Genomic DNA, 21,536 nt, shown 5'->3' with positions numbered 1-21,536 from the left:
TCCCTCTCTCGCAGTACCAGAACGCAGAGTCATCATGTGAAGCTGGAGGGTGAGAGATTCAAATCAGATAAAAGGAAGTATTTCTTCACCCAACGAATAGTTAAATTGTGGAACTCCCTGCCCCAGGATGTGGTGATGGCTGTCAACTTGGAAGGCTTGCAGAGGGGAGTGGACATGTTCATGGAGGAGAAGGGCTATCCATGGCTACTAGTAAAAATGGATACTAGTTATGATGCATACCTATTTTCTCCAGGATCAGAGGAGCATGCCCATTATATTAGGTGCTGTGGAAGGCAGGCAGGATAATGCTGCAGTCGTCTTGCTTGTGGGCTTCCTAGAGGCACCTGGTTGGCCACTGTGTGAACAAACTGCTGGACTTGATGGGCCTTGGTCTGATCCAGCAGGGCTTTCCTTATGTTCTTATGTTCACGAACCCGTTGCAAGGACAGACAATGGGCATTCTCGGGGGCAAGGGTTTTATGCAGGGGTAGAGAAAGTCTTCATATGAAAACCAACTCTTCTTCTTCTTCAAGGCTGTGGCGATGGATGCTCTCTCCCTGGAACAGCAGCTTCCGCCCTATCCTTTCTTCGCCCAAACAAGCCCGCAGCAGCAGCAGCAGTCCCAAGTGGGCAGCTCCCTCCCGCCAAACAGCCCTATGATGCAGACCTCCGGCTTACAGAGAGGGGTGCAGCTCCCCCCGCTTTCCGTCACGGCCTCCTCCACAATCCCCCAGTCTCCACCAGGCAGCCAGACCCAGACTTCGATGGGAATAGACATCAGCTCGGTAAGTTTGGCAGGGAAGGGGAGTACTGGGGAGACAACGGTTCCTGTCCCCACACGTCCTAGCCTGGATCGAGATTTCCTTGCATAACATTTGAGGTGTGGAGAATTGTCCAGGCCGGTTAGCAACTGGTTTTAACAGCCGTGGCTTTCCCTTGGTGAACTCTGCAGCGTGGTGTAGTGGTTAAGAAGGGCGGACTCTAATCTGGAGAACTGGTCTGGTTTCCTTACTCATCCACATGAAGCCAGTTGGTGATCTTGAGCTAGTCACAGTTCTCTCCAGACTCTCTCAACCCCACCTACCTCACAGGGTGTTTGTTGTGGGGAGAGGAAGGGAAGGCGATTGTAAGCCGGTTTGATTCTTCCTTTAAAAGGTAGAGAAAATACCCTGATTAAAACCAGTTCTTCTTCTTCAAAATGCAGTATCGTGAATGGGTTGAGATTTCTTTGAAGGGGAGTAATTGTTTCTAAGGGCGAACTCCAGTTCCCAAGATATTTAGCAGGGAAGCCTGACTTTGCGAAGCTGGTCTTAGGGGTGGGTTGACGTGAGCAGCGGCCACAGGTCGCGATCTGTATTATTTCGTTCCACTCAGGTTGAATTCATCTTCATGGCCTTTTTGCAGTCCCACATGAGAACTGCGCAGGCCATCCAGCCTGCGCATGCGCAGTTCCCATGTGTGCCTGCAAGTAGGACCACTCGATGAACAACAGTTACAGGTAAGCAACACTGTTTTCATCTTCGTGGCCTCCTTGCAGTCCCACATGGGAACTGCACAGGCCGGCCAGCCTGCACATGCGCGATTCCCATGTGGGACTGCAAGGAGGACTATTCGATGAACAACAGTTACAGGTAAGCAACACTGTTTTCCCTGGAGTCCAGAATGGCTGTTCTGTGTCCTTCACTCTCTTTTAATAAATGGTCTTTTTTTTAACACTCAAGTTTCATAAAATTAAGAATATACGAAGCAACTATCTGCAGTCTCCATCACGCATCTTGGTTCCTGTCAGGCAGTTCCCCAGGTGTGGAAGAAAAGCGCAGGGAGGGGTCTCCCTCAGAGCCAGGCTGCACCCCGTTGTAGGCCCAAAGGTCCTGCCCTCCAGCTTGTTGCCTTGAGGTCACAGGGTGGCAAAGGAGAAGGCAGCCGGGGGCTTCCAGTCACGGAACTCATAGTCACATTTGAACATTGTCTGGAAAAAAGATAATCTCAGTGTTTTAAAGCAGCGGCTCCATGAATTCTGTGCTGAGCTACAGAAGCCCCCAGGGCTCTCAGTCGCAGAAATCTGAACGAGTGAAATCCATGCACATTTTAACCATTTGATTGATATTAACCCTGCATGTCTTTGCCCAGAAACAAAACAGGGGTTGGCCTTTCCTGAGTCTTCGACGGCCTTTCAGAGGCTTTTTAATTTTTAAATGGGGCAAGAAAGCAGACGCAGCAACGCTGCTCTCCCTGCCGGTGTGCCGGGCCACAATGGGACCCGAAGCTGCCTACTGGCAGCTCCGCCCACGGCACGCCCCTGGAATGCCCCCCGGGATGCCGGTGCAGGGCTTTGCACTGGTGGGACGCCGGCAGAAGGCCCAGCTGGCGTCCCTGGGCAACACTGGCACGGTAGCCCTGGGAGGCCAGCATCCGGGTCCCCCCGCCAGCGTCTGAGCCCACCTGGACGGCGTAAGTGGGACGGCCTACTTTTGGCCTCCAAAGGACTTTCATCCTTTGAGGTCAGGAATGGGCTGTAAGTCTGAACAAAAGGACATTCTTTTTTTTAAAACAAAAGATTTTTGTTTGTGTCTAATGAGTGTTTATGAAGCAGCACGCCAAAATTAAAACAGCCCTGACTTGACTACTTAAAACCATCAACGGAATAAAACCCTGTCTACCGAGAGCACCCAGAGAGAAGGCTTTACTTGACTTGCAAGGGATATCAGGGAAGGAGCCAAATGAACCTCTCTGGGGAGGGTGTTGCGTATGCCTGGGGCGACAGCAGAAAAGGCCCTGCTTCTTGTGCATGTCAGTCTTGCCTCTGTAAGGTGGAAAACGAGAGGACCCCACTGACAGTCCTTAAACATGGGGTGGGCTGTACGGGAAGAGGCATTCCCTCAGGTCTTTGGGATCTGGGCCTAAAATGGGAACAAGGAGAAATAAAAGATTAAATAAGGCCAAGGCCAATGGTGCAAAATAAGTTGAAAATGTATTTTATTACTCAGTTAAAATTCCCAAAATTTCCTACACATTTCACCAAGAGAGCCAACGTGGTGTAGTGGTTAAGAGTGGTGGTTTGGAGCGATGGACTCTGATTTGGAGAACTAGGTTTGATTTCCCACTCCTCCACATGAGCGACCAATCTGGTGAACTGGATGTGTTTCCCCACTCCTCCACATGAAGCCAGCTGGGTGACCTTGGGCTAGTCACAGTTCTCTTAGAGCACTCTCAGCCCCACCTACCTCAAAGGGTGTCTGTTGTGGGGAGGGGAAGGTGAGTGTAAGTCGGTTTGATTCTTCCTTAAGTGGTAGAGGAAGTCGGCATATAAAAACCTTCTTCTCCTCCAGGTGAACTTGTTAGACTTGCAGTAATTTTCCAAAAAGAGTACAAGATCTCTTGGCGAAACGTATAGGGAATTTTAACTGAGTAATAAAATATATTTTTCCCTTACTTTGCACCATCGGCCTTGGCCTTATTTTTTATCCCCTAAAACGGGAATGCCTTCTCCGTACTGCTTTCCTTTTTGCTCACTCAGGGCACTGCTGACGGTACTGGTTCCGCTGGGTTCGTCACTGACTTTCCTCCCCAGTTCCTCCTCCTCCCCCTTCCGACCTCTGTCTTTTCTTACCCCGCTCCTCCTCCCAGGGCTGCCCATGGAAGAATCCTGTGATTATTATTATTTTATTTTATTTCTTGGTTCTTTTCTTCCCCTTCTCTGCCCGCAGTCTCTAACTCTGTGTCCTTCTGTAGGGGTCTCTCCAGCAGTACCGCAGCAACGCCGGCTCCCCGGCCAACCAGTCTCCCACCTCTCCTGTCTCCAATCAAGCTTTTTCTCCTGGCAGCTCTCCCCAAGTAAGGGACTGTGCGCTTTTCTTTGGCTTCTGTGCCGCTCGGGGTCTCTCTCCTTCCTTTTTCCTGCTTGATTTTTTCCACCATTGACTTTTTGAACGTCTTTGGCTCCCTGTTTTCTTTTATAATACATATATATATGTATGCTCTCACATCGTATACACCAGCATAGTCAGCGGGGCCATCTCCTGTCCAAATACTAACTAAGGCCGTCCCTTCGTTAGAGAAAGGGGCTGTAGCTCAGTTGTACAGCATCTACTCGACATGCAGAAGGTCCCAGATTCCATCTCCAGTTAACGGGATGAAGCAAGTAGGTTATGTGAAAGAACCCTGCCTGAGACCTTGGAGAGCCGCTGATGGTCTGAGTAGACAATACTGACTTTGATGGACCAAGGGTCTGATTCAGCATAAGGCAGCTTCAGGTGTTGGGGAGGGGCTGTGGCTCAGTGGTAGAGCATCTGATTGGCAAGCAGAAGGTCCCAGGTTCAATCCCCGGCATCTCCAGTTAAACAAACTAGGCAGGTAGGTGATGTGAAAGACCTCTGCCTGAGACCTTGGAGAGCCGCTGCCACTGGAGACCCTGGAGACCCGCTGACTTTGATGGACTAAGGGTCTGATTCAGTGTAAGGCAGCTTCATGTGTTCATGTGCTTAGCTTCTGGGATCTGAGGAGATCAGGCTAGCCTGGCCCATCCAGGTCAGGACACCACTAGCTGAGATACCTTGTACATATTCATGGTCCCATTAGTGGCTATTAGCCATGATGGGTAATGGAGCCATTGTGTTCCACAGTGGAGGGCCATGCATTGGGCAGCACCTCGTGCACTGTGGGCCCCCAAGAAGGCAGTGGAGGGGGAAATCACATGCCCCACCAGTCCCAGACAGCGACAGGAGGCAGTGGCTGCAAATCAGGTGGAAGAATTGTGAGGGGAGTGAGCCACCTCATGTGCTGGCAGAGGGGACTTAGAACATAAGAAAGGCCATGCTGTATCAGACCAAGGTCCATCAAGTCCAATTATCTGTTCAAACAGTGGCCAACCAGGTGCCTCTAGGAAGCCCACAGACAAGACATAAGAAAAGCCCTGCTGGATCAGACCAAGGTCCATCAAATCCAGCAGTCTGTTCACACAGCGGCCAACCAGGTGCCTCTTGGAAGCCCACAGACAAGACGACTGCAGCAGCATTATCCTGCCTGCTTTCCACGTCACCTAATATAATAGGCATGCTCCTCTGCAACTGGAGAGAATAGGTGTGCATCATGACTAGTAGCCATTTTGACTAGTAGCCATGGATAGCCCTGTCCTCCATAAGAACATAATAAAAGCCTTGCTGGATCAGACCAAGGCTCATCAAGTCCAGCAGTCTCTTCACACAGCGGCCAACCAGGTGCCTCTAGGAAGCCCACAGGCAGGACGACTGCAGCAGCATTATTCTGCCTGCGTTCCACAGCACCTAGTATAATAGGCCTGCTCCTCTGATCCTGGAGAGAATAGGTATGCATCATGACCAGTATCCATTTTGACTGGTAGCCATGAATACCCCTCTCCTCCGTGAACATGTCCACTCCCCTCTTCCGCATGGCCTTGCTCTCTGGAGAGCCCCTCTCAAGCTCAGCATGATGCAGACAATCTCTGCACCCCTCTCCTAAACTCAGAGATGGAAGAAGAATGCGGCCGTTAACGCCAGTGGTTGTGCCGTTCAAATGTCGAGGTTCGTCTGCCTCCCCTCTGTTCATGGCTTTCATCATCAAGTGGAGACTTTTTTTTCCGTCTGGCATGCCCTCAGTAGCTGTTATTGGCCCCGCCTCCTAGTGTTTATACATTTTTAATTGTGTTTTATATTTTTAGCTGTATTTTAATTGTTTTAATGTTTCAAGGCGTCGTATGCTTTTTGCAGCATAAAAATGGTTTAAGTAAATATTTTGAGATCATGACTCCTACGCGCACACACCTCTGCCATCACTTGAGTCAATTTTGTGTGTGTTTCGTTTTGCTGTGGAGGGCTGTGTGGTCTTGCAGCGGAGGCTTAAAATTGGATTTTCTTAGTATTATATTAGAACATGGCAGTTAGATGGTCTCATAGCCAGAGTTTTTGGTATGGAATTGTTATGAAAAAGGGCTTGCTTAACTGCATCTTCAAAAGCTTGCAAAGAAAATCAAAGGGGGTATTGTTGTACTAGCCGAGTACCTTTTGAAAAGTAGGATTTCTCCAAGTTTGCCCTTCAAATGATTTGTTTCATTCCGATTCATGACCAACTAGGGCGGTAAATCTGTCCACTTGTATTGTATTTTGACGCAGGTAAGAGGGTAGAAGTCGATCTTTGTGGCGCAACACTTTCGAGACTAGCTTTCAGATATGCTCTGACATATTAAGTGGTCTTCCGAGAAATGGCGCTTTACGCTTTGGCAGCCAGGAAGATTAGGGCAAAGAAAGCCATTTAAATCAGTGGTTCCCAAAGTGGGCAGTACCACCCCCTGGGGGGCGGTGGGATTACCTAGGGGGGCACTAGGAGGTAAGGGGGCAGCAGGGGGGCGCTAGAGGTGTTCAGCTGTGTTATTCACTAATTTACAATAGCTCAAGCTATGGCACCATGCTGGCAAATTTGGTGGAAACTATCAGAATTTTCCCCCAGACGCTGAAGAGCTGGTACCACTGGATCAAGTTCATCAGTTTTGTTGAATACATTTCAACTAAAAAGCTTTAATTTGATTTGGAATAGATGTGCAATTAATCGTTATTGTTTTGAAATTGTATTGTTATTATATTCCTTAGTTCGTCATGCAAACCTCTATTTTAAATACTGCTTTTTATAGGATAGGGTAGGGGGTGCTGGGGTTGAGTTTGTGGAACCCAAGGGGCGGAAAAGTTTGGGAACCACTGGTTTAAATGAATAGAAATTTATTTTAAAAGAAAAGACGGTTAGAGCTGAATTTTATCCTTCTTGTTTTTCGTATATTGTTTTAACGAGAAACGGAATGTTGGGTGTAATTTGAGAATTATCTCATTTTCTGGATTTTATTAGTGTTATCATTTTTAACTTGTAGTGTTTTAGATTGCAAAGGCCTATGGCCGTGTACAATAAGCGTTTCGGTACAAGCTTTTGAGAGGCTTAACTTTGTCAACTGATTTACCATTATATAGCTTAAGAAATTGATGGCCACCTTCTTTTACAAACAAGATGTGCCTACTTTGATTGCAGGTTGCTTTTTTTAAATTCAAGTACAAAAAAACACCTCTGTACTAACTATTACAGAGAAATTCAGTATAGGCGGCCACGCAATTATCTAATAGTATTATTATATGCTTTATAAATAGCAGCCTTATGATTCCAACAAATATTACATAACAAACTCCAGTCAAAAGTGTCTTATTCACCATACATTATTCACAATATTCATCTCTGTATAGTCCTTCAATTGAACTTCTTGTTAAGCAGCGTAGTCGTCAGCTGCAGGAAAAACTTCGAAAAACTCATGACGACAGTCTTCAAAGGCACAGACGGTCTTCTTCGAGTAATTCTACCGTTTCATAAGCAGACTTCTTCAGTGTAACTCACACCAGCTCATCATGTAGAAATACAGCTTATTCAAAAGTTAGATCTGTCATCCGCACTTGTTTCTACCCAGCTTGGCAATACTAAATGAGAGACTGCTTGTGACAGCTGTATGACTTGTTACTTTTAACAAACATTAAAACTGTACGCAAATACTTAAAAAAAAAAAGAGTTAACTTCAGAGCTGGTTCTGGCAAATCACTTTTATTTCATGGTCTCCGGGGTCTTTTCGAGAATGAAACTGGGCCTGGTTCCCCTCGCTGTTGCAAACAGCGCGGTAACTTTGGGAGACGTTGGTTGTGGGAGAAAACAGCAGGAGGAGCTGATCTCGAATTCTGGAATGCTGAAGCAGCGAATCCCATTAATATCCTCGGAGAGCTTAGCTGCTGGAGAAGCTATTAAGCTGTTCATTTAGGATTCCCAAAGGGAAACTGTGTGTGTGTGTAATTTGCAATTCTACTCTGTTCAGACAGCTGATTCTTGGGGGTTTTTTGTGGGGGGGGGGTTTCAGATAATTAAATCTGGGAGCTGCAGAATTTCCCCAGAATTGGACGCACCTCTGAAATTTAGGGTGACCTTTATCGCTTCCATAGACTTCCTATACCAGTGAGGGGGTTAGGTGGAATATCTCCTTTGGAAAGAGATGCAGAAGATTTTTTGGTGTTACAAAATACGGGGGCCTGGCCTTCATGTCCAGTTTGTCGGAGAGGGTGTTCAGCTTTGAGTGGATTTCCAGCGGCGTTGACAGTGGGGGGCGGAGTTGAACGGCTCACGTGAGTCCACAAGAAGTCTTTAAATCATAGAATTGCAAGGGACCACCAGGGTCATCTAGTCCAACCTCGTGCACAATGCACGGAATTCACAACTACCTCCCCCCACGCCCCCAGTGACCCCCCCACTCCATGCCCAGAAGATGGCCAAGATGCCCTCCCTCTCATCATCTGCCTAAGGTCATAGAATCAGTATTGCTGACAGATGGCCATCTAACCTCTTCTCAGCACGTTTAAGTTCCTAGCAGACAGTGACTGGAGGAGGTTGTGGATGCCTGCTACCCCAAGACGACCTAAACGCTCCTTTGAACTTTGCCTTGCAGTTGTTGGTTTGGGGACCACCCAGCTGCCGTTTTGAAAGGCGTTTATTTGTTTGGGCGTTCATATCCCTCTTTTCTCCCCAACAGAGAACAAAGGTGGTTTTCACAACTTTTGTTTTTTTGCTCCTTCTCCATTGTGCGGCCCCTTGGCGAGCGGGTTTTGATCCTCGTTCGATGCTCAGCGGGTCAGCCTTCCTCAAACACTGAGGCTTTCTTTGTGTGCTTTGGCTTTTGCAGCAAACGTCCATTCTGGGGAGCGTCTTCGGTGATTGTTACGACCAGCAGATGACAACCCGGCAGGCGAACGCTTTGTCACATCAGGTATGCAAGGGTTCCTCTTTTGTCATCGTTTCACACACACACACACACACACGCACACGCTGTTGCTGGATTAGTCCAGCGTTCCCCCAAATGTTGTGCCATGAGTTATGAATTCTAGTGAGGAAATAATAATAATTAAAGGTTCCTAGGGGAACAAGAAGAGTTGGTTTTTACACCCTGCTTTTCTCTACCTTTAAGGACTCTAAGCGGCTTACAACCGCCTTTCCCTTCCCCTCCCCACAGCAGACACCTTGTGAGGTCGGTTGGGCTGAGAGAGTTCAGAGAGAACTGACTAGCCCAGGGTCACCCAGCAGGCTTTATATGGAGGACTGGGGAATCGAACCCGGTTCTCCAGATTAGAGTCCACCGCTCACGTGGAGGAGTGGGGATTCGAACCCAGCTGTCCAGATTAGAGTCTGCCACTCACATGGAGAAGTGGGGAATCGAACCCGGTTGTCCAGATTAGAGTCCGCCGCTCACGTGGAGGAGTGGGGATTCGAACCCGGTTCTTGAGATTAGAGTCCGCAGCTCACTTGGAGGAGTGGGGAATCGAACCCGGTTCTCGAGATTAGAATCCGCAGCTCATGTGGAGGAGTGGGGAATCGAACCCAGTTGTCCAGATTAGAGTCCGCCGCTCACATGGAGGAGTGGGGATTCGAACCCGGTTCTCGAGATTAGAGTCCGCTGCTCACATGGAGGAGTGGGGATTTGAACCAGGTTCTTGAGATTAGAGTCCGCCACTCACGTGGATTAGTGGGGATTCGAACCAGGTTCTCGAGATTAGAGTCCACTGCTCACGTGGAGGAGTGGGGAATCAAACCCGGTTGTCCAGATTAGAGTCTGCCGCTCATGTGGAGTGAATGGGGATTCGAACCCGGTTCTCTGCTCTTAACCACTACACCATGCTGGCTCTCAAGCACAGAGCACAGTCGTGTCTCCCATCCACCCCCTACACACACAAAGGATGAAAGGTGGCTGGGGAATATGAAACGCTCCCTCCTTCCGGTCAGCCTTTACTTCCTTGAGCTAGCTGGGAACATTCAGTAGCTCCCAGTGCAGAAGGTGCCAGGAGAATTCCGTGTCCTCAGAGGAAGATGCCTGGGATGTTTCTCTGTATGAGTCACTGCTGTGGCCTTGCCATTTTCTGAGCGGCGACTTGCACAGAAAAACAAGCGCTCAGGCTTCTCCGAAGACAATCTAGTGTTTCGTTTTCATACATAAACTCACGAAGCTGCCTTCTACTGAATCAGACCCTTGGGTTTATCAAAGTCGGTATTGTCTACTCAGACCGGCAGCGGCTTTCCAGGGTCTCAGGTGGAGGTCTTTCACATCACTTTCTCGCCTAGTCCTGCTAACTGGAGATGCCAGGGATTGAACCTGGGACCTTCTGCATGCCGAGCAGATGCTCTACCACTGAGCCACGGCCCCTCCCCAATAACGTTAGGAGACTGTGCCCACCCCAATGTGGATGAACCACAAATAATACACATGAACACACGAAGCTGCCTTATACTGAATCAGACCCTTGGTCCACCAATGTCAGTACGGTCTACTCATACTGGCAGCAGTTCTCCAGGGTCTCAGGTAGAGGTTCCTTTAATTGGAGATGCCGGGGATTAAACCTGGGACCTTCTGCACGCCAAGCAGATGCTCTACCACTGAGCCACGGCCCCTCTCCTGAACGGGAACGCCCCGATCAGGACTTGAGGGGGCAGCCGCCTCAGCCAGCTCGCGGGCCAGACAAGGGCTCCCAAGGGGGGCCTGAATCCGGCCCCACGGGCCTTATGTTTGACCCCCCTCCCCGAGCTAGTGGGCAAGCCGGGGTGGTACGTGGCGCTGATGCTTTGGTCTCCGCAGCTCGAGCAATTCAACATGATCGAGAACGCCATCAGCTCCAATAGCCTGTACAGCCCGTGCTCCACCCTCAACTACTCCCAGGCTGCCATGATGGGGCTCACCGGGAGCCACGGAAGCCTGCAGGACTCCTCACAGCTCAGCTACGCCAGCCACGGGAACATCCCGAACATCATCCTGACAGGTGAGACTCAGACAACCAATCAACTCCTTTGTTGGCACATTGGTTACAAAAGCCATCGTATAAAGGGATATCCAATAAAGTACACAAACGGTAAATAAAATCCATTCATAGCAGCCATCAGGTGAGTTACGCTTAGCTCCTCGAATTCTTGTGGCAGCTAGAGGAAACTTTGCTACCTTCTCCGAGGTACAGGAGTGCCGTTCAGCCAAAAGGAAAGCCGCTTTGTCTTTGGCAGAGAGATGCGAAGTATCTTTTATCAGCAGCTCAGTGTGAACTTCCCGTAAAGACTCATAATAGACACAATCAAGACCCTTTGGGAAAGGTCAGCTCATCTTTTGCAGGTGTGTGTTTGTGTGTGTGTCAGAGTATGTGTCGGAGAGAGAGAGAGCGCGCATGTGTATATGTTCCCCATTCACTTAACCTCAAGGGCTGTTTGGGCAGAGAGAGGTGGACAGTAAAGAGAAGAAGAAGAGTTGGTTTTTATATGCCAACTTTCTCTACCACTTAAGGAAGAATCAAACCAGCTTACAATCACCTTCCTTTCCCCTCCCCACAACAGACACCCTTTGAGGTAGGTGGGGCTGAGAGTGCTCTAAGAGAACTGTGCCTAGCCCAGGGTCACCCAGCTTGCTTCATGTGTAGGAGTGAGGAAACAAATCCAGTTCACCAGATTAGCATCCGCCGCTCATATGGAGGAGTGGGGAATCAAACACAGTTCTCCAAATCAGACTCCGTCGCTCCAAACCACCGCTCTTAACCACTATGCCACGCGGACAGCCCAAAATCACTCTGTGTGTGCTTGAGTGTGTCATGCATGGCATAGAACTTATTGTCAGAACAGAGCCAGTGTCCCTGGTCAGCAACTAACTTTTTGGACTGGCTACATTTGAGCCGAGCCGTGCAGGATTTGCCCATTGGCTTCCTCCTAGGAGGTCCAAGATCTGGCCATTGGACTCTTTAGCCTCCAACTCTGCAGCTTTGGTGGAACCCCACCCCCACCGAGCAACTTGACCCTTTACTTCCCTGGATGACTCAGGCTGTGAATCCTGCATAGTTGAAAATAGGAGGATAGGAAAAGGATCATGGAGAAGTCCCATTGCTTTAAGCGGTGGGTTCCCCCGGCTACTCCATTGAAAATACTAGCGGTGTTCACAATAGAGATTCTGACTACAGCCGCTTCACTATTGCTTTTCTATGGAGGAATATCGAATGGGGGCGACCCCTTCCAGACCCCATAAAATCGGATCCCCTGACCCAATCTTCACCAAACTTGGGGGTTCTTGCAAGGAGAGTCCCTTGCAGCCACGCTGCAAATTTTGGAGCTCTGCCTGCAAAAATGCCCCCCGGGAGCCACGGAAAGCCCCATAGGCTTTATCGGACCCGAAAGCCAGAAAAAGCCGAATTCCCATATTTACCGGTATGGGAATTCAACTTATTTCGGGTTTACCAGAAAAAATCGGGTCCAATAAACCCGAACCCGAAATTTACCGAATTTATTTTTTTTGCACAGCCCTACCTACAGCCAAAAATAAAAGCAATAAAGAGGTATACTTTAAACAAATTATATTGATGCATAGTGTACTTCGAACATAAGGCACCCGCTCAAAATCCAAAGCAGTCGATGGCAATATGACACAGCAGTTCAGAATGTGTAAGTACAACTGCAAGATTTTTCCAACTACAATTAGAGTCCTTAACGAAGATGAGAGGTCTGTGGTTTGCCCAGATGTTGAGGTGTGGGAGTAGCAGCGGAGACGATGCCACAGTGGCATCTGATTAGCTAGCCACTTCACTATGCCATGCTGTAAAACAAATAGCTGAAACTCCAAGGAACGGGCACTCAAATAATTAATAATATGCAACTTGAAATGAATACAAGACGGTATTCCGGTACAACCCATTTCATATGTCTCTTCCTCAGTTGAATCACACGTTGTTTACTGGGGATATACAATAACACTGTTCCTGGGAATGCAATATCTCAATCAGTAGGTATAGTACTGGCCCACAGCTGGGCAAAGACATCTGGCTGAGTTTGGAGCGTCCAGCGTTGGCTGTTCTTTAAGTTGGTTTTTGGTATGTCCTGACCCCAAGTTGTCTCTCCTTCTCTCCCTTCTCCCCGCCTCCCTACACCTACAGTGACAGGAGAATCTCCTCCCAGCCTTTCGAAGGACCTGACCAACTCTTTGGCCGGGGTGGGGGACGTCAGCTTCGATTCAGATTCTCAGTTCCCGCTGGACGAACTCAAAATCGACCCCTTGACCTTGGACGGGCTGCACATGCTGAACGACCCCGACATGGTCCTGGCCGACCCCGCCACAGAGGACACTTTCCGGATGGATCGCCTGTGAAGACGGAGGGAGAGAGAGAGAGAGGAAGAGAGAGAGAAAACGGATGGTATCCCAGAATGCCTGTGCCATTCTGGGAGAGTGGGGGACTGGCCCAGCTTGATTTGGAGCGACCAAGAGCAGCAGCGTCGCCGTGTTCCATTAGCAGAGCTCATCCGACACTCGCAGGCATGGCTGTCTGCCCCCACCCTCCCCTAGGTGCTGTCTTTAACCCTTGGCGCTCCTCCCCGGGGTGGGGAGAGAACGCTGTGCCGACCCCTCCCTCTTCTCTTCCTCCCCTCCTGCTTGCCACCAAAGTTCCAGCATTTGGTTCTTATTACCCTTTGCACTAAAAGGTCTAAATGTTTCTTTTTTGCGGGAGGGGCAGAGGAGAGTGATCTCCCCCCCCCCTTCTTCCAGGGCGGGCTGAAGTTGTCCGGAAGGTAAATTATTATTATATTATTATATTATTATTATTATTTTACATTTCTTTATGTAAATTACCAAGTCTTTGGTTTCTGTTACAGAAACGGCCACCTCTGCATGAAATTGTGGGCGCTTTGCGGGGAAGGGGGGGAGCATTGACCTCCCCATGTGAATCCTCAAGCTCTCTTGTCGATGTTACTTTTCCCCCTACGGGAGGGGAAAGGAGGTAAACAGTGGAATCTTTGTTTTGCTCTGTGATTGTCCACAATCGCTTCCCGGATCTGCTGCTTGTACGTTTTCCAAGGGGTACAATGACTTGCACCTTCTGGTCTCCTTTTTTCTGAGCCTGTTTTCCTTCCCGTTGTCCAGATCCGCAAGCGACAACGGGGGCGACTTTGCGCTGTCCGTGGAACCCACACACAAAAAATGCTATTAATCCGGGGATGGGGGGAGGCGGCATGCTTAGGTTGCATGAGACACAGGCTTCCCTTCTGAGCAGCAAGCACATGAAAACATTCTTTGGTCGAAGGCCGGGCTGGGGGTGGGGAGGGGTGGGGGAGGGGCAGTCCCTTGCAGTCCCTTCTCGATTGCACACGCAGCTTCTGCAATTTCATTACCCGCAGGGGATGATCACAGCAACCTGATGAAGCAGGTTGAGCATCGTGGAGGTTATTCTTATTCTCATGATTATTTTTTTAAAAAGAAACTGTTAATCTCTTTAAAACATGCAACCTTTTGCATGGAAAGTGTAATTCTTGTCTGGTATAAACTCTGTATTGTGCATGAAGTATCCGGCTAGTACATAAAAGTGAGCTTAAAAACCAGTCAGGCTGGACGGAGTGTGTGTGCGAGGCCAGCCTGGCAAACAGGTGGGGTTGCAGGATTCCCAGTTGTATCAGGAAACGCTCTTGGGGGAATCCAACCTTGCCCTAGACCAGGGGTCCCCAACGTGGTGCCTGTCAGCACCTTTCCTGGTGCCCACCAAGTGTTTTTAGAAAGTGGGGCGGGGCCCAGCAAGGCTTCTGATTGGCCACTGGAGATTTGATTGGCTGTAGATATTTTTAAAAAACATTGCTTTGACAGAAGCTGCCGCCGCAGCAAAAGCGTCTTCACTGTGTGACTGGAGTTAAGCTGTGGCAGACATTTCGTGGCTGGCTCCGCCTCCTGCGGTGGCCATTTTGCGGCAGCCCTATCGCGGCTGCGCTCATCACACTGTGTCCAAATTCCAAAGGTGCCCGTAGGCTCAAAAAGGTTGGGGGACCCCCACCCTAGGCCTTGGGGGTGACGGGGCCCAACCTGTAGATGTCATTCTGCCCCTTTTACCATTTCCCCAATGAAGACCTGAGTCATATGCAGTGATGAGAGAGGAGGGGGAGCTGGAGCTGGGAAAACTTCCGTGGAAGAGAAAGAACTCCCCCCAGGACACACGATCCAAAACACAGGGTGAATTTTTGCCGAAAAACTGGCTTAAGACAATTGGGAGGGGGCGTTCCGTTTCCTTTGTTTCTGTTGTAAGAAGGAGAAGCCCTGAGGCCAGGTGCACATGGTGCATAGGGTTGCCATCCCCTGGGTAGGTCCTGGAGACCTCCCAGGATTACAACTGATCTCTAGACCAAAGCTTCTTAAACTGTGGGTCGCGACCCCATATGGGGGGTCACGAAAAATTTGTTAACAGTAAAAGGTTTCTAAATTTTATTATGATTTATGATTTATTATCAGTAAATGTTTGGTTTGTATACCAATTTAATATAACTGTATATCCAGGGTCGCGTAAAAATTTCTTGGGCGAAAAGTTTAAGAAGCCCTGCTCTAGACTACAACTCCCCTGGAGAAAATGGCTGCTTCAGAGGGTGGGACTTAAGGCGTCGTATCCCACTGAGCTCCCTCCCCAGGTTCTACCCCCAGACGTCCAAGAAGTTCCCAACCCGGGGTTGGCAACCCTATCTATGCATCTCGTGCTAAGGCTGCTCTCGTTCTTCTGACGGTTCTTCTGTGTGGATGTCGGAGGCCTTGGCCCACAATCTAGTGTGATTTGGGGGGGGGGTCCTGGGGGCTCTTAGTGGGATCACTCCTCTCCGAACAGCCGTCTGCTCCCATTCAATGAAACACTGATCCCAAGTCGCCTTTGGTATGGTTGGCCAGGTGGGTCCCGGGTTTCATTTGTTCCAGGAGTAGAATTCTCTTCAAAATGAAAGCGCTTTTAATCATTTCATGGAACTCTTGTTAGAAAAAAGTCTCCTCCTCCTGGTTTCAGACTCAGGTCTCGCCATGTTTGCTGGAGGCAAACTATCAAGTAGTACCTTCTGCCTGGAAGTATTCTTAGTTAAAGATTTCTAACATATATTAGTTACCAAATACAGGTTGCTAATTTTGGGGACTACTATCTTATAAACGGTTATTTGTCGTCTATAAGCTTTTTGTCTCAATTACAAGTGTAATCAGTTGAAGTTTATTTTGGGTATGATTTTCTGGTGAATTAGCAACCTGTATTTCGTAATTGCATTTAAAGAGATATATGTTAGAAATCTTTAACTAATAATACTTCCAGACAGAGGGTACTTACTACTTGATAGTTGTTTGCCTAGTGGACATTTCAGTACCTTCATTCTCCTTTAGGATTTCTGTTTGCTGGAAGGGTAGAGGGAGAGTTAAGGTTAAGATCAGGTGGGGAATGGTTGGCGGCAGGTAGCAGGAGAAGAAGTTGTTTTCGATGCCGTGGCCCAGTAGTCCCCAGAATTGGGGTTCGGGGGTACCAATTGATGCGTTCTGTCTGGCCGGTCGGCGCAGGCAGGCTGTCATGGCCAAATTCCCTGCAGCGTCCTCTCTTGGCCGAGAGCTGAACAGGTAGAATGTGAGCCCCCCTGCCTGTGTCCTTTGGGTACCGAATTCAGGAGCTGCTGTGGGTTCAAGTCCTGACATCCTCTTCCCCCACCTCGGACTCCCCCCGATGAGTTGTAGCTAGATTGCTGTGCTCCCAGAAACCATTTTGTCGCAAGGATCCCTCTCTCCCCTCCCCACCCCCTTCTGAGTACACATTTGCCCAACATTTCATCTGTGCCATTGTTTGTTTTTTCAAATTTTTTTTGCACTAAGGAAACAAAAGTGATAATAGATTTGTGTTTTCATGTGTTTTTTGGTTTCTTTTGTTTTTTGTTTTTTTAAATGTACAGTCTTGTAATTTCTTTTGTGTACCTCTTCTCGATGAAATTTCCCCCCCCTTCCCCCTTTCGATTCCTGAGAAACGCTCCTCCCATTTTATAACACTTGTCAGTATTTTAGCCTGAGCTCCTATGAATACTCTCAACGGTCTTCTTATTTCAAGATTGCGACTGCTTCCTTCCTTTCGTATCCAGGAAGGATGCCTTGATTTGATTTTTTTAAAAAATAATAAAACATAAAGCCTATCTCTTGTTTCACACATTGGCCGAAGCTATGGTATTGAGAGGGCCCATCTCTTTTGGCCTTTGCCAGTACTGAGTCAGTTCTTAGGGTCGCTAAGGCATGAAGGGTCCAGTCGCTGGTGCTCAGCTTCACTGGAAAATGCTGAACCACTCTGAGCCCGGCTTGCTGGGATCGAGCGGGTTATAAGAGTGATGAAATAAATAAATGGGTACACAGAATCCAACTCATCAGTTTGGCTCTCCATCTCTCTCTTTTTGTGTGCATGTGTCTCATTGTCTCATACTTCTTGCATTTTTAAAATACTAGCCGTTTATCCTGTTTTTGTGGGGGGGAGGAAAACATTGAGCCAAAACTAAACAATACAGCATCCAGTTCTGGGGAAGATTGCAGCTCTCAAACTATACAATTGCTTAAAGTGGGGGTGTCGAACTTACAAGGGCCGGATTCGACATAAATGTCACTTGGTCAAGCCGGAACATGCCTCGCCAGCCCAGATCGGGACTGGGTGTGTGTGGTTGGCTTGTGGGCCGGATAAAAAACTCTCAAGGGGCCAGATCCAGCCTGCAGGCCATATGTTTGACACCCCTGGCTTTAAGGAAGAGAGATTGCTAAGTTGTGTCTCCTTCCTTTCTCTCTTCATTTCTTTATGCTAAACAAAACCAACCTACGCCTGTACATAGGAGAGCTTTGTGTACTGATAACCTGTAAGTAAATATTTTACAAAATGGCCTTAATTTAAATACATGCACACCAGTGATGTTTTAAAAAACACACAAGAAACCCTTTTTGAATGCAATTTGTTGGGTTGTGGGGCGGGCGGTGAACACTTAGGGACCATTTGCTTTGGAGGAATGTTTAGCTTATGGTTTGGGGAAGGGTAGCCGGAGGTTAAAATTAAAGAAGATTAATTAAAGAGACTTAGCGGGGAGTGGTCATTTTGCTCTATTATCCTCCAGTTGGAAGTGCCATTTCTGCTTGTATTTAATTTGTAGAGAACTAAGGAAGTGATTTCGACATTGCTTCCTCCTTTAAAAAAAAAATCTTGGGTTTTTTTAAAAAGCTAAATGATTAAAAGCCCAGATCCCGAGACATTTATGCACGCACCCCACCCCTCGAAGGAATGAGGGACAGCTCCATCTTTCCCCTCCTGAACACATCTACATTGGAATTTTCTCTAGAGGGTCTCCCAGCTAGGCACTCCAAGGAGTCCTAGGGGCTGAAAGGAGAAAAGGGAAGCTCCAAAACCCCAGAGCCCCACTAGCTCCTTTCTGGGGAGGTGGCGGGCTGGGGACTAGTCAAGTTTCTAGCCCCTGTGCTGTGAAGAGATGCTTGAATGTGTGTGGCTGACTCCTGCTGGAAGGAGATTCCCAGTCGTTGGTGGCGCAAAGCTCCTTCCATGCAATCTCCCCCCCCCCAAAAAAAAAAAAAAACCTGAAGTAAATTAAAGGTAAAGGTAGTCCCCTGTGCAAGTACCAGGTCATTACTGGCCCATAGGGTGATGTCACATCCCGACGTTTACTAGGCAGACTGTGTTTACGAGGTGGTTTGCCATTGCCTTCCCCAGTCGTCTACACTTTACCCCCAGCAAGCTGGGTTCTCATTTTACCGACCTCAGAAGGATGGAAGGCCGAGTCGACCTTGAGCCGGCTACCTGCAACCGACTTCCATTGGAATCGAACTCAGGTCGCAAGCAGAGCTTTTGACTGCAGTACTGCAGCTTACCACTCTGCACCACAGGGCTCCTGTAGTAAATTAGCACAAGAAAAAAAGGTGGTTTTTTTTTTAAATTCGTGGCAGGTTTACTCGGCAGGAATAATTTTTACCAGGTGGCTGGACTCCAGTTCTCTTGGCACCACATTTGGGTTGCCCTGGAATAGAAATTAAATTACAGACAGCTGAGGACGTGCATAGTGCTGGATACCAGCCTGCTCATGGTTGCGAGAAGAACTCGGCCGTCAGGAAAAGGTGCTGCATGCCACGTAGAGTTACGGAGAGCAGCATTCCAGGCCTTTGCCAGCTCCATTTCCAAACCCCTGACATTTTTTTCCTACCCTATCCTCTTTCTCTGTCCTAAAAACCTGGACTTTTTCTGTACCCTGGCCATATGGAATGCCTCTTCCCAGCCAAGCTTTGTTGAGGGTCAGTCAGCAGCCAGAGCAAAAAGGCCTCATTTTTGCGGGGGAGCCCTTCGGGCACCCTTGACAATGTGGCCGCCACTGTGGTGCCTCTTTCCTGTACCACCAAGATAATGTGAGGTGCCCAGTTTGGGTGGCAGGGTGTGTTTGGGGGGAGTGGGGGGCCTCAAGCGGGAACCGCAGGACCAAAGGTGCCTTCCTTCCTTTGGCGTGTGCAAATGTAGGGAACTGCCGGTCTTCGTTTGGCCGCTCGGAGCCTCCCATACTGCAGGTGGATGGAAGGTGGTATCGCATCTTTCAGTCCAGGGTGTGTGTGAGGGTTATCTGACCCAAAATGCCAGTTCAGGTCCCATCTGGCCTACCTCATCGGGTAGAGGAGCTCATTGGCTCGGGGCAGGCTATCTGCCACTCTCAACTGTGTCCTGTTGGGCGTGCAGATCTACCAGTGCTCAATCTTGTCTTCTGTTTTGGGTTAATGGAGCCCCCAGGCTCAGAGGCAGTTTACCTCTGAACACCAGAGGCTGGGAAGAAGCAACAGGAGCCAGGGCCGTTGCCTTCTTGCCCTGGTTCTGAGCAGCCGGCCGCTGTCGGAAAGAGGACGCTGGACCAGAGACAGACCTTTGGTCTGGTCCAGCAGGGCTTTTCTTACGTGGGGGGAGGGAGGGGAATCATACACACTCACCCCCTCCAAAGGTGAACTTAGGGGTCTGCTCCAAATACTGCATGCGCAGGTAAACGCGGGCAGCATCAACCGCGGCTACGGCCGCTCGGGCTTTCTGCATGTTAGCGATCTCCTTGCTCGTGCTTGGCTCAGCTGTTTGGAAAACGCTTCCCTTGTACAGACGGGGCACGCTCTCGTTTTTTTTACCCCACGCTTTCTTTTTAAAGAAAAAAAGGCAGCAAGCCGTGCGACACGTTACTTCTTTTTTCTTTTGCTTTCGAGGGTCGAACTGTTCGGTGCCTGAAATTGCCGGCACAGACCTTTTTGTTTGAAAACAGCTGTCTTTGGGGCTTCCCCTCCTCCCGTTCTTAATTTGCGCACCCCCTTAATCCCCCTAAGGCAGCTGTTTTTAAACTGTGCTCCAGGGAACGCTGGGGTGATTTGGACCCTTTCTAGGAAATGCCCCAGCAAGACAACGGACTTGCCTTAAAATTCGTCCCGTCCCCCCCGCACCCTCATGCTAAATCCTCTGTATTCTGGCAGGGTTTCTCGGCAGATGGGGAAAAGTGGGGAATTTTGCCGGGTTTGGGGGGAGATGGTTTTCGACATCGATAATGAGAAGACTTTCCCCTTAGGAGAATGACAGTGCCTTCCTAAGGAGAGTTACTCCAGTCTAAGCCCATTCCTTAGGAATGCACTGTGAGACACCATTTGGAGAAACCCTTTGGGGGGGACAACAAAATTAAACGCTCTAATTACCCCTCCCAACCCCGTCGCTCTTAATGCCGAAAGCGCTTGGATTCAAACTTCATCACTGTGACGGTGTTGTGAAACTGCAATTTGGTATTTACGTATGCATTCTTTTTATTTAAAAAAATTAACGGGGTGGGGGAATCAAGTGGTCACAAGTCTGTATTTCACCTGCCCTACGACGGCTACCAGTTTAACACGATGTATTATAAACCATTTCTACCTTTTTAAAAAATCAAAGACATATCGTGTACATGGCATTTTTTTATACGTCAAGAGATGGGGTGGGTGGGCGATATCCAACACTACATTGGGGAACTTGCTGGTCCGTGTTACGTCCTCTATTTATTTTTCTTCTTTGTGGGGGAAGAGTAGGGTTGTTTTTAACTGATATATGTTTGCTTTATATATACCTGCAGGGGGGGGGGCATCCCAAAAAACCTGTCCCGTGGCCAGCGGCGCCTTCCCCTGATGCCAGGGCCTCACTCGGGGTTCTCTTGCCAGCGGAAGGGCCACCTTGCCACTGGCCAAACTGTTCCTTTTGGGATCTAGCCCGTCGATCTATCTCTATTAAAAATCCACGCGCTTGTCCGATTTTTAACTAATTAAGAAAGGCATACAGAAAGCAAAATGCATAATGATCATCTGGGGGGTATTTAAGCACGTGCGATGCACAGAGCCGTTTTCCCCTGGCCCAGGAGCACAAAGGGAGATCTTAGGCCAGGTGTTGAGTAACAGGCAAATTTCTCTTGCCTCTGTTCTGTACCCCACCCTATTTCTTGCATCAGATGCTTCCAGCTGTACTTCAGATCCAATCACCCTTGGCTTTACCAGTTCTCCTAATTATCAGTGGTCTGCCCTTTGTATTTGTTTCTATTTTTATCCTTCCTGCCATATCGAAACAAGCTCTCTTTTCTAATTGGTCGGATTTATACTGTCTACTTGAAGGACTTTTTTTACAAAATTTCCTAGAGCTAAGTTTTCTCCGGGGGGGGGGGGATTT

General features: G+C 48.6%; 2 protein-coding genes across 2 annotated transcripts in view; both read left to right on the top strand.

Annotated features, from left to right (window-relative positions):
- The window catches only part of CRTC1 (CREB regulated transcription coactivator 1), a 72,403-nt gene extending 59,216 nt beyond the window's left edge, over positions 1-13,187 (top strand). The window contains exons 10-14 of the mRNA XM_056844528.1: positions 534-785; positions 3,733-3,834; positions 8,711-8,794; positions 10,652-10,832; positions 12,972-13,187. Coding sequence (XP_056700506.1) covers positions 534-785; positions 3,733-3,834; positions 8,711-8,794; positions 10,652-10,832; positions 12,972-13,183 — 831 coding nt within the window. The 3' untranslated portion in view covers positions 13,184-13,187. The remainder of the gene's footprint in view (positions 1-533; positions 786-3,732; positions 3,835-8,710; positions 8,795-10,651; positions 10,833-12,971) is intronic.
- The window catches only part of UPF1 (UPF1 RNA helicase and ATPase), a 309,167-nt gene that overhangs the window by 183,221 nt on the left and 104,410 nt on the right, over positions 1-21,536 (top strand). The window lies entirely within an intron of this gene.

Source organism: Euleptes europaea, chromosome 2, assembly GCF_029931775.1.
Source record: "Euleptes europaea isolate rEulEur1 chromosome 2, rEulEur1.hap1, whole genome shotgun sequence".
Taxonomy (NCBI): domain Eukaryota; kingdom Metazoa; phylum Chordata; class Lepidosauria; order Squamata; family Sphaerodactylidae; genus Euleptes; species Euleptes europaea.
The sequence above is the reverse complement of the archived record's forward strand: the minus strand, read 5'-3'. Positions and strand labels throughout refer to the sequence as shown.